We start from the raw sequence: 15,754 nt of genomic DNA, 5'->3' as shown, positions 1-15,754 counted from the left end.
AAAGGTTCATTTAATAAACTCCCATGGTATACCTTTTATCCTTTGCAACTCTGCTCATTCAGTACATGAACAACCAAAGAGGAAAATGCCCACTTAAATATTCACGTGTATTTGCAAACTACAGTTCACATTATGTTCAGTTTCAGAGTATACAGGCCTCCATAAGCATATCCACAACTTCCTCATACATAAATGGCTTTCTCTCTTCGATCTTAAATCCTATCTATAGTTTTCTTGATAACAGTACATTCTATTCTTCCTCTTTATTTGACAAAAAACCTCACAGTGCTCATTCCAAACCTCAAGACCTTCCATAGCCAACATCTCAACCACTGATCTAATCATTCTCCAGTGGGGTGAAGATAACCATGTCAATTTCAAATCACAAGAACAAAGTCCTGTCTTCTTTCTCATAATAGATATCACAGTTTACCTCCTCATATGATAATGCTCCAATGTCTAGACATAATGAGATTTCTCTTCTTGGACTAATATACATCATGAGTACATCAATACTAATATATTGTACAATACAATAAATTAGAACCATGGATGGGCTAAAGACTGGATAATTTGCCAATTCCATTCTAGAGATCATGCATGAAATTTTTCAACCCATTCAACTATTTCAGGCCTCTAATTAGCACTGTATTTGATTCACACCAGATGAGGAAAATCATCTACATATAAGTACTTTCACAAACATTCATGCAACCCAAATTCATAGTCTTCTGTTTTGAGAGCAGTACACTATCCACTCAACCAACCAGGATGGCATTTCTTGCTTCCAGTATAATTATATAATTAAAGTCTCCCATTATTACACTCAACTAGTTGTATCTGCCTGAAACACTTCTGAATCACATCCCTCTACATTTCTTAGTCTAGGGCAAACATGTAACATCTCCTAAACATTTGAAATGCCTGCACACCAAATGATCTGAAAGAATTATTACTAGTGCTTCCTTTAATCTCCACTTGAGGAGACAACTCTTCTTGGATCATCAGCAATATCCTCTTCATCTTTTTTATATTACTGTATTCTCAAAAATTACCATATTCGTCACATGCTATTCTTGTCAGCATGTCATCCTCTATTCAACCACATCTCAGTGCTGCCAACAATCTGCAGGCCAACTAATTTTATCAAGGCCACAAACTCTGCCCCTTTATTCCTAATAGTTCTCACATCAGTGATGACAACTCCTTCCCACAATTCCTTGCCCTATCATTCCATAAGACATTTGATCCCACTGCTCCACCATCATTCATCATATACATATTCTTGTAGCTTGCACTCAGTGCCATCACAGTTCAATTCTCATTTCCCTGCCTAGACAGACAGACAGACAGACAGACAGACAGACACACACACACACACCACCTGTCAAAAGCAATCAACCCAGCTTCACACTGCCACTCTCACTGAAATACAGATTTTCTCCTACCTTCAAATACTGCATACATGCAATATACGTATTCAAGCCCTCTCTGTGGCTATTGCTGAAGCTATATCTGCTTCAGCAGCAATTCCAATTAAAGCAAACCTAACCTCATTTGAGAACGACAAAGAAAACAATATTTAATGCACAGATTACAAAAGATTTTGAAGCTTGAACTCATGCACTACAGGTCTGTCAAATGAAGAGAAGAATGGAGCATACTGTCATAAACAAAATTATAAATAAGATATGATATGAAATCAGAGAGAAGTTGTTTATGTAGAGGAAGAATAGCATGGGCAAAAATACAGAGCTTTGAGGTAAACAAAGGTGGGAAAGTCTGAAGAGAGTAATCTATCAATCATGGCACAACATGAACAATCAGAGGCAAATAAAAATCTAGTTGAAAATAGGTGGAAGATAGATTATAATATGATTATTTGGCAAGCAGGACTATCTGAATCAAATGCAAGCCTGACGACAAGTTCCTCCAAATCTTTCTGTAGGTGAATAATGCATTCATCAACTTTTGGGCCTCCAGGTAGTAAAGAAGTGATTGTTGATGACATTATCCATTTGTATTTTTGAGAGAAGTAAAATGAGGTGACATGAGGGCAACAGAAGGATAGTTTAATGGCTGACTTTTTTCCTCTCTTCTATAGGATGGGGTGAATGTATGTTTGCTTGAAGATGATATAGAATGCTTGTTAATTCTAAGCACAAATTCTGAACACAACCAAGTTGGATGGAAGGAGATTACCACCAAGACTAGTAGACCTGTTGATATTCAAGTTATTAAAGGATTCCCTGATGTTTTCTAAAAAAAGATGATAATTATTATCATCATAAGACCACAAAAGAGTCCAAATTCATTGTGAGAGGTTCCACCATCTCACACACACACACAGATCACCATCATACTGTACTTAAATGCATTCACTGTCTTCACACTGACCATACTTTCAGACAATCATCCACCACTCAACATGGAAAAAACCTACTCATCTCGCTAATCACAATCTCCTTATATTGCTTCCAGGAGTGACCAATTGTCCCCTTCCCATAGATGAAAAATCTCATCCACATTGATTTAGTAATAATCCCTTACCAGCATACAAGTCTCAATCATATTTCCTTCTGATATCCACCAGACTCTGCAAATTGAATTCCTTCAGCTGTCTTCATTCATACTCAATTCCCAAGACCAGCAACCACCTTAGTCAATCATCTCTAGACCTTTTCCAATAGCTCTTCATCCTTTTGAAAACCATTTGATCAAATCTGTGTACAATAATCCGCATGCAGCCTGATAAAAGTCTCATACGATGAAACCCTAGCATCTTACTTCTATACATCAGTGTCCTCTGCATCACTGCCATAATCCACTGTGCTGGTCTCATAATCTTAGCAATGTGTCGCTGAAATTTCAGGTCCCTGTCCACCACACACCCTATATCTCTCATCTTCTCTACCTCCTCCAAGATCTCTTCTTGTGCTGCCTCCAAACCTTACACTTTGTAACACTGAAATGTCAACCCCAATCATTTGCCCATTCAAGTCCTCTTTCAAGGTTCTACTCCTCATTTCTCTTCTCAACTTTGCATCTTCAAACAATTATATATATACTGGAAGATCCTGCTCAAGAGAAGACCCAACCCGTCTTGGACGGAAAAGAAGAAGAAGAGGATATATACCGGTATATATATATAAATATTGCCATTCAAACTTTCACAAATACCATTAACATAAAAGTTAAATAGTAACAGCCCCAAAACATACCCTTGCACCACACCACTAGTGACTTTTCTTGGATATTATTCCTCCATACACAACTTGCTGATCAGACAACCAATCTCCAATTGAACACATGCATTCCCCCCTTGTCCAATGCATTTGTCACCTTGTTATAATATGTAAATAATAGATTGCTAAAGCACAATCTTCCTTTAAGAAACCCATGCTGTCCAAAGAGAATGCTGCCAATATCAACTTCTGAATCTTGGCTCTAACTATCCTCTATAACTTTAACAACAACTGCAGACTCACAGATTGGCCTACACAAATTGCTCCCCTCCCTTGTGAAGGGGAGCAACTTTGTCCTTTCTCTACTTTGTCAACTTTCTTTGTCCTTTCCCGTTCGAATTTGGCCCGATTTAAGAGTTCTGTTAAAAAATAAAAAATAAAAAAAAGTCAACAAGTTAATTCCCTGAAACACCTCAAAACATGCAGAGATGTAGCTTTATTCATATGAATCAAGTTTATTCAATTCCTCACATATCTCCTGTTCACTCATCATCAGTGGCTCCTCTCCTCTTCCCAGTGCACTCAAGTTCTACATGATTTCACTTTCAGAAGAATGAGATACCTTCATGAATTGCTCATTTATTATCCCAACTATATCCTCTGCAGTGGTAATCATTCAACTCTTTTCACCATCCAATATGATCCTTCCATAATTCTTTTTTCTACAGCCACATATCAAAAGAACTCTGGGATTCTTTTGTCATCATTTGCTAACTGCTGCTCATACTCTACTTTTGCTACCATAACCAAGCAAGTCACCTTTCACATCGATTTTTTGTACTCTTCACACAACAAATTGCCACTCATCTTGTGCTGCCTCCATAATGCCTTCTTCCACTTCTTCAGTCATCCATTCCACACCTACCTACTTACTTTAATCTCCTGACCTTTAGACTTTGCTGTGGTATTCTTATTATAAGAGTTGCTGGAGCAGAATGATGCCAATACAATGGCAGTACTACCTGGATGTGAAGGGTGCCAAGTTTTTGGCATCTGGATCAGAAGTGGATTTGATGGATTTTTTCTTTCTTTTTTTTCCTAATAGCTGAAAAGCTAAATCTCGCTCCTTCACCACTTGTGATATGATGATTTGGTGTGTTCATGGAAAACCAAGATATGAACAGATGACAGAGTGTTCAAATTAGTAATCAGCAAATGGGAAGAAGGAATTCAAATCTCTGAGGTCACACCATTTGGCACTGTGATGGCCAAAGGACAAAAGAGTGAGAATTAATTGGTGAAGGACTTTCTGTAGAACATGAGAAAAGGTCGATGAGGTTATGGTTTGAGTTACTAAGAAGGCTGTTATCTATTGCACATGTGGAAAGCAACTTGATTAAAAGCTTGTATACTAAAATTATCACTTTTGGCCTCGGTAAATTATGTGATGCACTTGTGTCACTCATATAGTTTACATTAGGACTGTATTTTGTATAGGATGCATCAAAATATGCATCCTATACAAACTGCACAATTCATGTTATCTGGTATTCCACTTTTGTCTTTGTGTTGCTACTGATATTTGTTTCCTTCACCATCTTCCTTTCATTTCCCTCAGAAACAAAAAAATAAAAATAAAGTGTATCTGGGACCTTGGGTTCTGGTTTTGTAGACCAGAATGAATGGCATCCCAATAACTGGGGAGACACAACTATTGAGATGCTTTTTTGCATTATGGGATAAAATGTGGAAGAGCTATGTCATGCTGGAAATACATAAAATTGTGTCAACATAAATACATTACTTAATACTTGCAGAAATAGTGCATACATATCACTTAACTAAGATAAACTTCAAAAAATAAAACTGATCAGTGAACTCATTGCAAAAGACACCAGCACAATGAAAATTACTTTCCACAGTTGTTAACATTTATTTCAACAGAGTTTTGGATTTGGTTATAGCATCAGAAGAGTTGATAATAACTAAGATGACATCTCTCCCACCAGTTGGAGAGAGTGACCATATGGTTTTGACTTGGAAAATGAAGAGACATGCAGGAGTATCAAAGAGACTGGAACGTATGTGGAATTATAAGGCAGGTGATTATAATAGTCTAAGACGTCAACTTGGGGAAGTTTCATCGAGGGAGGAATTGGAAGGCGGGGATATCATTAGTGCATGGGAATGAAAGAATATTTGTTAGCAGCAATGGTAAGTTGTATACCACAAGTGAATAAGAGGAACACAATTTGGAGTAAAGTGGATGACAAACAATATTAAACACGAATTGCATGCGAAAAAGAGGCTGTGGAAGAGATATAAAGAGACAGGAGAAGAGAAGATGCATGAAGAGTATAAGACACAGACCAGAAGAGTGACTAGTATGGTAAGGAAGACAAAACTGGAATATGAGAGGAGATTAGTCCTAAGATCCAAAGAAAATCCTACGGAATTTTTTAGATATGTGGGCCAGTAGGAGGAGAATTGACTGTAGAAAAATAATACTGTGGAATAAAAATGAGAATAGAGTGACTGATGCAGAGGACATAGCAGAATTGTTCAATGAACACTTTATTGGAGTATTTCATCCTGGAGGAGTCAGTTTTAATGCTAGAAGAATAGGACAGGTTCAAGGTTTAGAGGTACAGGAGGAGAGCATGTTTCAAATACTGAGTACTCTGGATGTCAGTAAAGCTGTAGGACTGGATGGTATTTCACCACGAGTTTTGAGAGAATGTGCTAGGGAACTGATAGTGCCTTTGACCTGGCTTTTCAATGAAAGTCTAGCTGCAGGAAAGGTGCCCATGGAATGGAAGGAAGGTAAGATAGTGCCATTGCATAAGGGTGGTAGCAGACTGGAAGTGAATTATAGACCAGTTTGTGTGTCATCAGTGTATATACAGTTTGTGTATATACACGTTGGGCAGATAAGGATAATGTTATCTATGAGAGTCAACATGGATTGTGAAGGGGGCACTCTTGTTTTAGCAATATGCTAGCCTTTTATGATAAAGTTACAAGAGCATTAGATGAGGGAAAGGCATATACTGCCATTTTCTTAGACTCAGCGAAGGCATTTGACAGGGTGCCACATGATAAGCTGATATTTAAGTTGCAGTACATGGGTCTGGATGTCAGATTGGTCAACTGGATTCAGGATTAGCTGTCCGATAGGTATCAGAGAGTTGTGTATGGTGGGGCAGTTTCAAGGAAGCAGAGGATTACAAGTGGGGGTCCCACAGGGCTTAGTACTGGGACCTATATTGTTTAACCTTTATATCAATGACACTGTCAGTGGATTGCAAGGGGATATTCAGTTGTTTGCAGATGATGCGAAGCTGGGAAGGAAAGGATTATTAGTAATAGTGCAGATGCAGCAGCCCTGCAAGAGGATCTGAATAAGCTAGATAGATGGGCAAATGAATGGGGGTGGTGTCAGTTTAATGCAGCAAAATGTAAAGTCTTGAGGTTTGGGAAACATCGATGGGACACTGCATACTCTATGGGAGGAGTTATACTGGAGGAAGTAGGGGAGACAAGAGATCTGGGGTTGATGATTGATAGAAACCTGAAATTTAGGGGACATATTGCAAAGGTGGTGAAGGTAACACAGAGGATTGCTGCAATTATGAGAAGGACACTGACCTGCAGAGATAAAAGGGTTATCATTCCGTTATAAGTCTCTGATCAGACCACACTTAGACTATTGTTCTCAGATTTGGTCCTCAGGATTTGAAGGAGATAAATTAACTGTGGAAAGGGTACAGAGATAGATGACAAAGATGGTTTCAGGACTGTACAATTTTGGTTATGAGGATTGGCTGAGGGAAAGTGGACTGCAGAGTTTGGTGGTTAGAAGAAGGAGAGGTGATATGATTGAGACTTTTAAACTGTTGAGAGGTGGTTACAGGGTTTTGACACTGGGGAGTTCTTTTGCTTGGTTGAACAGCGGGAAGAAGTGATGACAAGAGGGCATCCCTGGAAGTTACAAAAGGAAACTGTGAGCAAGAGGGTGAGTAGTGGTTTCTTTGCATGGAGGGTGGTTGAACCATGAAATGCATTGCCTGATGGAGTGGTGAGAGCGAGAACTGTCAATGAGTTCAAGGAGTGGTATGGTGTTTCCTGGGGGGGGGGACCTCCCCTCGATGAGTCTTGATAGACTTTGTTTCTCAGGAAGGACCTCCCACGATGAGTCTTATGACTCCATGGGAGCCTGAATAATAATAATTTCAATACACAAACTCTGTATAGACAGGTGATAAATATATGATAAATATAGTATAGTGACGATGATAAACAGCAGTGAAAAAAAGGGAAGGTTGGTATCAAACAAGCATTTGATGCTTGGATGGCAGAAAAATAAAAAGAGAAAGATCCACTTGGATTGATTCAGTTAGAAGAGTAAAATCTCTTATAAAATATAAGATCTGAGAAGAATGGAGTTCTGACAAATAAGACAATGCTGGAGAAACACTGCTAAGTTACTAATAACATAAACACTAATCATGCAGTACTATCATAGCATCATGTACGCTTCTTGAAAATCTGTATTAGGAATATAATAATGATGATATAAAAAGACACCAATTAATATTATGAGATTATTCCATTTAATATTTAGGCATATTTTCTCTATGCTTGTGAAAATCACTTGGTGAACAAGGTGAAATACTGGCCTAATAACTAAATAAAATTTAGCATATTATTATTATACCATTAAACAAAAAATCAAGAGTACTGCATTCTTTTTATATTTTGATGTTTCATTATTACATAATAGTGGTTTATTTTACTTGATAATTTTATGAGTGAAATTATCCAAGTTGATCATACCCCTCCTTAGTAATGCTTTGATAAGCTCAATATCATTCTTATTTACAGCAGTAAAGAGTTCTTCATTCAAACTAGACATGGTCAGCCATTTGCTTTCCCTAGAAATAATAATACATGTTGTTATAAGTAACTTGAAATGCAATATCATTCCAATGCCACAATAACATATATAAACAAAGAAAATGTTATCACTACACTAGAAAACACTTAAACATTGTTTTAATTGTTTAGATTGTTTTAATGTTCTGTTTAAGTGTAGGGAAAGATTCTTCCCACTTCAGACATACATCCCAAAAAATTAGACACACTGCCAAATTCAAGCAAAAATGTTCCTGAAAATAATGATCAAATTTCAAAGTTTTTATTTTTATTTTTTATTTTTTTTGTGTGTGTGGAGGGGATCCTGCTTCTTAAGTAGTTCTGCTGGGGAAATCTACTAACTGGTTCTTTCATACCTAAAGTTCCTACAGCCTCTAATCCAGGTTTCTGACTTCTTTTTTCCCTCCTAAGTGAGATATTTGTGGTCTCTAAGACACTTAGGCTTAGCTTGCAGATGATATTCTTGCGCATACATCTATTATGCACTTTAGATGACACAAATTATTCCTTAAAAAACAACTGAGTAGAAAAAAAGATTCTTTCTGCATCACACACACACCAAAAAAAGTGCACAGACTCTAGATTGATCAAAGAGTGTCTCTGGAAATGTTAGCAAAATCTAAAATAGTCAAAGGATTCTTCTCTCCCATAGAATCAGTTTACTAATAAGTTTACCTAATAATGTGTGTGTGTTGTGTGTTGAAAGGGGGGGGGGGATATCTAGTCATGAAGTCATTCTTGGGAAAGCTCCTGAATGATGAAGCCCCATATTCTTGCTCCCAATTCAAAGTCCTATCTGAGAAGTATTGTACATGCAAAACATACTACAGGATTTTGTAGCAGGCCTCACTTGCAGCATGAATGATTCCCATCATTTAAAAATGTGGCAGATAAGATACAGGAAATGCATGTTTGAATGAAATGCAGGCAATGGGAGGAGTTGGATGATACTGTAATAAGTATCTCAGATTTCGCTGGTGACAATGGTGCTAAGGCAGTGTTTCCCAAAGTGTGATATGCAAAAGGCATTTAAACAAAATGTGACTCTTGACACATATCGACCAACCTCCATTAAGGAAATACCTGGTTGACGGCACGATCGGATTCTAAGCACATGGTTAAACTTTTGCTTTAAAAATTGAAATTCAAATAGTTTGAACCATGCGGTTGGAACTCTCTGCTAAATCTAACAAGTGTTTTTATATATATATATATATATACGCGCGAGCACACGCGCGCGCGCGCACGCACACACACACACACACACACACACACTAGGGTCTCTTTTTATGCAGATCTTTTTTATGCGGATTTGAAGTTATGCAGTGCATGCCCACAGATAGGAGACCTTTCAACACTTCTGTGCATGTCAACAGAAGGAGAATCCATTCCAATAATATAGTAATCCAGCGTTTCCCAAACTTTTTCTACGACAGAAACACTTCACAAATCCTGAAATTTTCATGGAACACCTTGGTTATTTTGTGATGTATTCATTAATAATTAATTGTTAATTTAGCTGATTTTTTATTATTAATTAATAATTGATCATTAATTATTAATTAAATTTGGCCCAATGGAGGGGAAAAAGCACCGAAGAAAAGCAATTTCTTTGGAAATGAAAATTGCAATTTTAGATTGCTTAGCAAAAGGAGAGGGATCTACGGCGATTGGTAAACATTTTAATTTAAGCGAATCTACTACAAGAGCAATTAAAAAGATTGAAGTCGCAATAAGAAAATCTGTCATTTCTGGCACAAAACTAAGTGCCAAATTATCATCTCGTAGTCAAGAGATGCTCTATTAGAAAACACAGAACAAGTGCTCGTAATTTGGATTGAAGAATTAACACAAAGGGGAATTCGTATAAGTGGTTATTTAATTAAAGAAAAAGCTCTTTGGTTTTATGAACAGATGAAGCAATTGGAGCAGTCTCCTTCCGCTTCCCAGGCTGATAAAGAATTTTCGGCTAGCAAAGGATGGTAAACCAGGTTTTTAAAAAGGAATGGACTTCATAACTTGAAGATTACAGGCAAGGTTGCATCAGCAGATGAAGCAGCCACCAAAAATTTTTAAGAGAAATTAGCCAAAATTATTGAAGATGGTGGATATTGTCCCAATCAAGTGTTTAACGCTGACAAAACAGGATTATTTTGGAAGAAATGCCTAGTCGAACTTACATCGCAAAGTCTGAGAAAAAAGCAAGCGGATTTAAAGCAAGCAAAGATCGAGTAACGTTGTTACTTTGTAGCAATGCATCAGGAGATCGAATGTTAAAAACCCCTCCTAGTAAATCGATTTCTAAGACCACATGCTCTAAAAGGCAAAGATCTAAAACAGTTGCCGGTACATTGGATGGCTAATACAAAGGCCTGGGTAACAACTGCTGTATTTACTGAATGGTTCAATAATTGCTATGTACCAGAAGTGGAAAGATACATGAAGCAAAAGGCTCTTGATTTTAAAGTTTTATTAATTGTTGACAATGCACCAAGTCATCTGCATTTAGAACATCCAAATGTGCAGGTAGTGTTTTTTTCCACCCAATACAACAAGCATTATTCAGCCATTGGATCAAGGCATAATTACTACTTTTAAAAAAATATTACGTTAAGCACACTTTTCAATTTATATTGGATAAACTAGAAAATGAATCATTAACAGTAACTGATGTTTGGAAAAAAATTTATATTTTGGACTGCTTAAATCATGTTGCATCTGCTATCACTGAAATAAGACCACAAACTTTAAATGCTTGCTGGAAAGCAGCTTGGCCTGGATATATTGCAAACAGTGCAGCCATGCAAACATCTTGTGGATAATGCCTTAAGTGACAATGATATTATTGGATAGCGATTAACTTTAGATATCGTCGAAGATCCAGAAAACGATAGTGAATCGGAAGAAAAACCTGTCTCCCTCACTGCAAATATAATTCAAGGTCTTGAACTGTGCAATAAATTGGAAAATCATTTTCTTGTTAATGACACAAATTCTGAACAAGCCTTTAAATTCCAACGTGAGCTGAAGAACTATGTCTGGATATTGCGAGCTGTATAAAAAATTAGTGAAATCATCAGCACAGAACGAGGGCGAAGCTAATCCTGTTTGTGAAGAACCATTGCCTTAACCATACAGATCTGATGCACCGACTATCTCTTCTGGTGATGAAAGTGATTTTGCACCAGTTCGCAAACGTTGCCAAATAGTGTCTAACAGCGATGATAATTCTGATGACAAAATGTTAAAAAAAAAAAAAAAAAAAAATGTTACTTTTCAATAAAATTAAATGAATAAAGTTTTAAAACAAAGCTTTATTCTTAAATAAGAATGCCTTAAAATAAGGCATTCTTATTTTCCTGAATTTTCATAAACTTTTTTTATGCAATTTTAGGTTTATTTTAATTCATTGCTTCGGTTTTATGCGGTTTTAGAAAATTATGGAACGTATCCCCGATTTCTCAATGTAAGTTAGGCCTGTTTTGTGCGATTTTTTATATGCAGTTTTCTGTGGAACGTATCTACTGCATAAAAAGAGATCCGAGTGTTACATGTATTTTTAACAAAAAATGCATGTAAGAATGTATAAAAAATTTCAAAGTTTGTAATTTATTTTTACACAGTTGTCATAAAATAAATATCTTTATTAATAATAATATATGAATGAAAATTAACTTCTTCCCAATTGCCTTGGTCTAAGAGAGAGTACATCTGTGTTACTAAAATTTCAGGAGGGATACATTGGTACTGAAATTTTGGGAAACATTGTACTAAGGAAATCTGTTTGCAAGAGAGTTATGAGTAGTATGATCAAGGGGAAGAAAAGCTAGTGTCAGGTGACGGACTTGATAATAAGTAGCATAACTGAAGATACGAAAGATCTAAAGGATGATGCTGACTGTGTCAAAGAATCTTGGAAAAAGAGAGAGAGGAAGTGGAGGGTATGAAAAATGAGTTGACCCACATGAAATGAGAGATCAGAATAGAAAAGCTGATTGATGCAAGATAAACAAGAAATGTGAGAGAAAGTTGCAGGAATAAGAGAAAGACAGACAATGGGCATATCAGGGAACGAGAGAGAATGAAAATATATAAGCAAGGGAAAGTGAGATGAGAGGAAGGCAGATGATAATTAGAAGAGCAAGGAAGGAGAACACTGGAGAAAGCGAGTTAGGGATGCAAGTGAGCAAGGAATGGATGGATCTGAGAAGAGTGATGTATAGAGATTCAGTGTTTTTTGGCATGCAGAATACAATATTAGAGAAGTGCTTGCCTGGAGGAATGATGGACGATGTATATGGCAATAAAGCAAGGTAAGAATGGAGATGATAGTGATGACTGTACAAAGATCTAAAAGACAGAGTGAATCAGATTGCAACAAATTTGGGGTTTACTGTTAAGAACTCGGAAGTGTGAGAGGGAAGACAGTGAATGTTTCGCAAAGATATGATGTAGAATTAAGGAGGAGATCAGCAATAATGAATGGTACAATGGCAAGGATGTGTCAAAAAGGAGGTCTGTATATGTGGATGCCTGAAGTGCATTTTAAGATAGAAGAGAGCTGTATGCAAGAGACGGAGAGCATTTGAACATAGAAGGACAGGCATCTGGATAAATTGTTGTACTCAGGGCAATTGAGAATGTTAATACAGATAAACTAAATTTGCAAGGGCATATGGTAGTAGAGGAGGCCTCTTATGGGATAGTTACTTGGGGGATGGAAGAATGTATGGTATGTTGCAAAGTCAACTGGAGTCTACAGGGAATAATAATAGGGATAGAAATGGTAATAATGCAGTTCTTTATACAAATGCCAGGAATATCAGGAATAAAGAAAGTTAACTGAAGTTTATAAAGGACATTAACATTTCCAATTTTCACATTAAAAGCTTCAGCCTGTCCTAGGATTACTGGATTCAGTCAAATCTAGTTGCATGAAGATAATGACCTGACAGGAATAGAAGTAGAAGGCAGAAGAATATTTCAGCATGATCATCAGCATCATCAAATTATGATGCTGATGTAACTGTCATGTACCCTCAAGGGGTGTACAGGATATGATAGCACTACATGAAAATTTTACATCATTCTTATCTACAATTTTCCTCCAAGTCAATCTCTGTTACCTGTCAAAGCTCCAACATTGTCAGATCTTATATTTCTATCTTCTGAGGCACTTTTTACCATATCAATCCACCTATATCTTGCTTGGTCTTCCTCTGGGTCGTTAACCTGCCAACCTGGCAGAAAACACTTGTTTTGTTAATCTTTCCTCTCCCATTCTGTTTAGGTGACCATACCACCTGAGATTAGCTCTGCTAACACATTCCTGGATGCTAACAATATCAAGTTTTTTCCTAATATCCTCGTTTTTAATATGATATTGCCATTGATGCCATCTTTTCATGCCCCTAATCTTTCTCAGGACCCTCATATCTACTGTCTCTAGTCTTTGGTCAAGTTTTACTTCTAACCTAGCTCTAAGATCAATAAGTTAAAATTGGTTTGAACACTGTCTTGTATACAGACAATTTAGTGTTTTGACTAATTTCTCTCTTATATCATATAAATTTATTCAGTTGACTTCCTACCATATACCAGTTTTGTTGATTCTGTTGTCTATTTCTGTATTTAATTTACCATCTTCATTAAAAATCGTGCCTAAGTAGCTAAATGTTTTATTTGTTCTATAGGTTCTCCATTCACAATGCAGTTGATATTTTCAACGATTCTGCCTATTTTCATTGTATTTGTCTTTTTATTGGTGGCTTTCATACCATATATATTATAACAGTTATTCAATTTAGTAAAGGAATCTTGCAGACTTGTAGCAGATTTATTTAGAAGTATAACATCATCTGCATAAAGCAAAGAGTTGACATTAACATTTCCAATTTTGATATCAGGTTTAATACCACTTTCCTTCATAATGTGATCTATATAGATAATGTACATCCTTGTCTGACATTAGATTTAACATTAAATATGTTCCTGTACTTCCTTCAGTTGCAGTAACTAACTGCTGACTTACAACTGAAATAAAGACTAAATATTGCTTGATGTAATGCCCAATGACACCATACAAAACTGTAGCGTTTGAATATCTTCTCTCTTGGCACCTCATCATATGCTTTTTTCAGTTCTACAAAACTTAAATACAGATCAGCATGTTTTTCACCAAGCTTCTCTTCCACAATCCTTCTCAACCATTTCTCAAGTATACTGGCATAAATACTAATAAATATTAAATAAATACTATATAAATACTAATAAACACTGGCACAAAAAGCTGGCCTAGTTGGCCGAGCGGTTAGAGTATCCGCTCTTCAGCCAAAAGGCTGCAGGTTCGAATCCTATCGTGGGCATGGATGGTGGAAGTTTTTTTTTTTTTTTTGCAAACTTTGTTTGCTTACACTTGGATAAAAGATTAAACTAAATTTATTATTTTTGTGGGCATGGATGTTTGTGATTGTCTGTGAAAATAGTAATGGTCATGGTGGGCAGTAGATGGCATAGGTGTAGATGATGCAGTTCACTGTAGTTAAGAGGATTGAATGGTCGGATAGAGAGTTGTAGAGCAAGTGCCCTCCCTCGATGAGTCTCGGACTGCCTGGAGGTGTCAAGTAATAATAATAATAATAAATCTTACCAGGAACACTCAGTAGAGAAATTCCTCTGTAATTCTCGCATTCGGTTTTCTTTCACTTTTTTTACATATGGATACTATGAGAGCTCTACTCCAATCATCTGGAATTCATCCCTCTATCCAGGCCCTCTGAACTATGCAGTCACTGTAAGACTTTTATACCTCCATACTTGAGCATTTCTGGTCGAATATCATCTACTCCAGCTGCCTTTCCACATTACAGACTTTTGAGGCTTTTTCCACCTCAAGTATGGTGTATTCCTGATTGCATGCCTGATCAGTGTTTTTTTGCTAGTTTCATTTAGCAATGAAGCTTTTTTCATTACTTTTTACTATTTTTACATTATTACTTGTTTTCAAAGTAATTACTCCATACTTCAAAGATATCTTTTTCTCCATGATAGGAAAGGCAAACAGGGTGGTGGAGTGTTACATATGATAAGTGATAAGTTTAGTTGTCTCAGAGTGGAAAACTGAGAAGGAAATAGAACTGACAGTTTTGAAAGTGTATGGTGCGAGATGGAGATGGACAAGTCAAAACATTTAGTTGGATGCTGCTATACGCCAGGAAACATAGAGGATGAGAAGCAGAAAATGTTTAGGTGGATTAGTTTAGCAAGTGCAGAGCGAATGATCATTATTGATGATTTTAACTACAGCAGTACAAATTAGGTCAAGAAAGCAACGTACAGTAGTAAGGGAATGGAATTTCTGGAATTATTGAGAGAGGCAAACATCTCACATAATGCACAGTGGCGAAAACACAAGGATTAAGAGTCTGATCCTTTTGTTCTAGTAAGACTGACCATACATGCAGATGTTTCAAGGAGAAAGGAATTTATTATTATTATTATGTGACACCTCCAGGGAGTCCAAAGACTCATCAAGAGTGTGCCAACAACATCGAATGATTGACCCCCTTCCAACTATAACCACACTCAAACTTGCTTAAATTTTTGCGAGCCATTAGTAGTACCAATCGACCAAC

The 15,754-nt window shown here is 36.7% G+C and overlaps 1 protein-coding gene across 1 annotated transcript in view; it reads right to left on the bottom strand.

Annotated features, from left to right (window-relative positions):
• LOC150094473 (uncharacterized) overlaps positions 1–15,754 on the bottom strand; it is a 261,156-nt gene that overhangs the window by 209,857 nt on the left and 35,545 nt on the right. The window contains exon 2 of the mRNA XM_090411803.1: positions 8,022–8,119. Coding sequence (XP_090267929.1) covers positions 8,022–8,100 — 79 coding nt within the window. The 5' untranslated portion in view covers positions 8,101–8,119. The remainder of the gene's footprint in view (positions 1–8,021; positions 8,120–15,754) is intronic.

Source organism: Typopeltis vanoorti, chromosome 22 (assembly GCF_054136105.1).
Source record: "Typopeltis vanoorti isolate ZY-2024b chromosome 22, IOZ_Tvanoo_1.0, whole genome shotgun sequence".
NCBI classification, from domain to species: Eukaryota; Metazoa; Arthropoda; class Arachnida; order Uropygi; family Thelyphonidae; genus Typopeltis; species Typopeltis vanoorti.
This window is presented reverse-complemented; position numbering and strand designations above follow the sequence as displayed.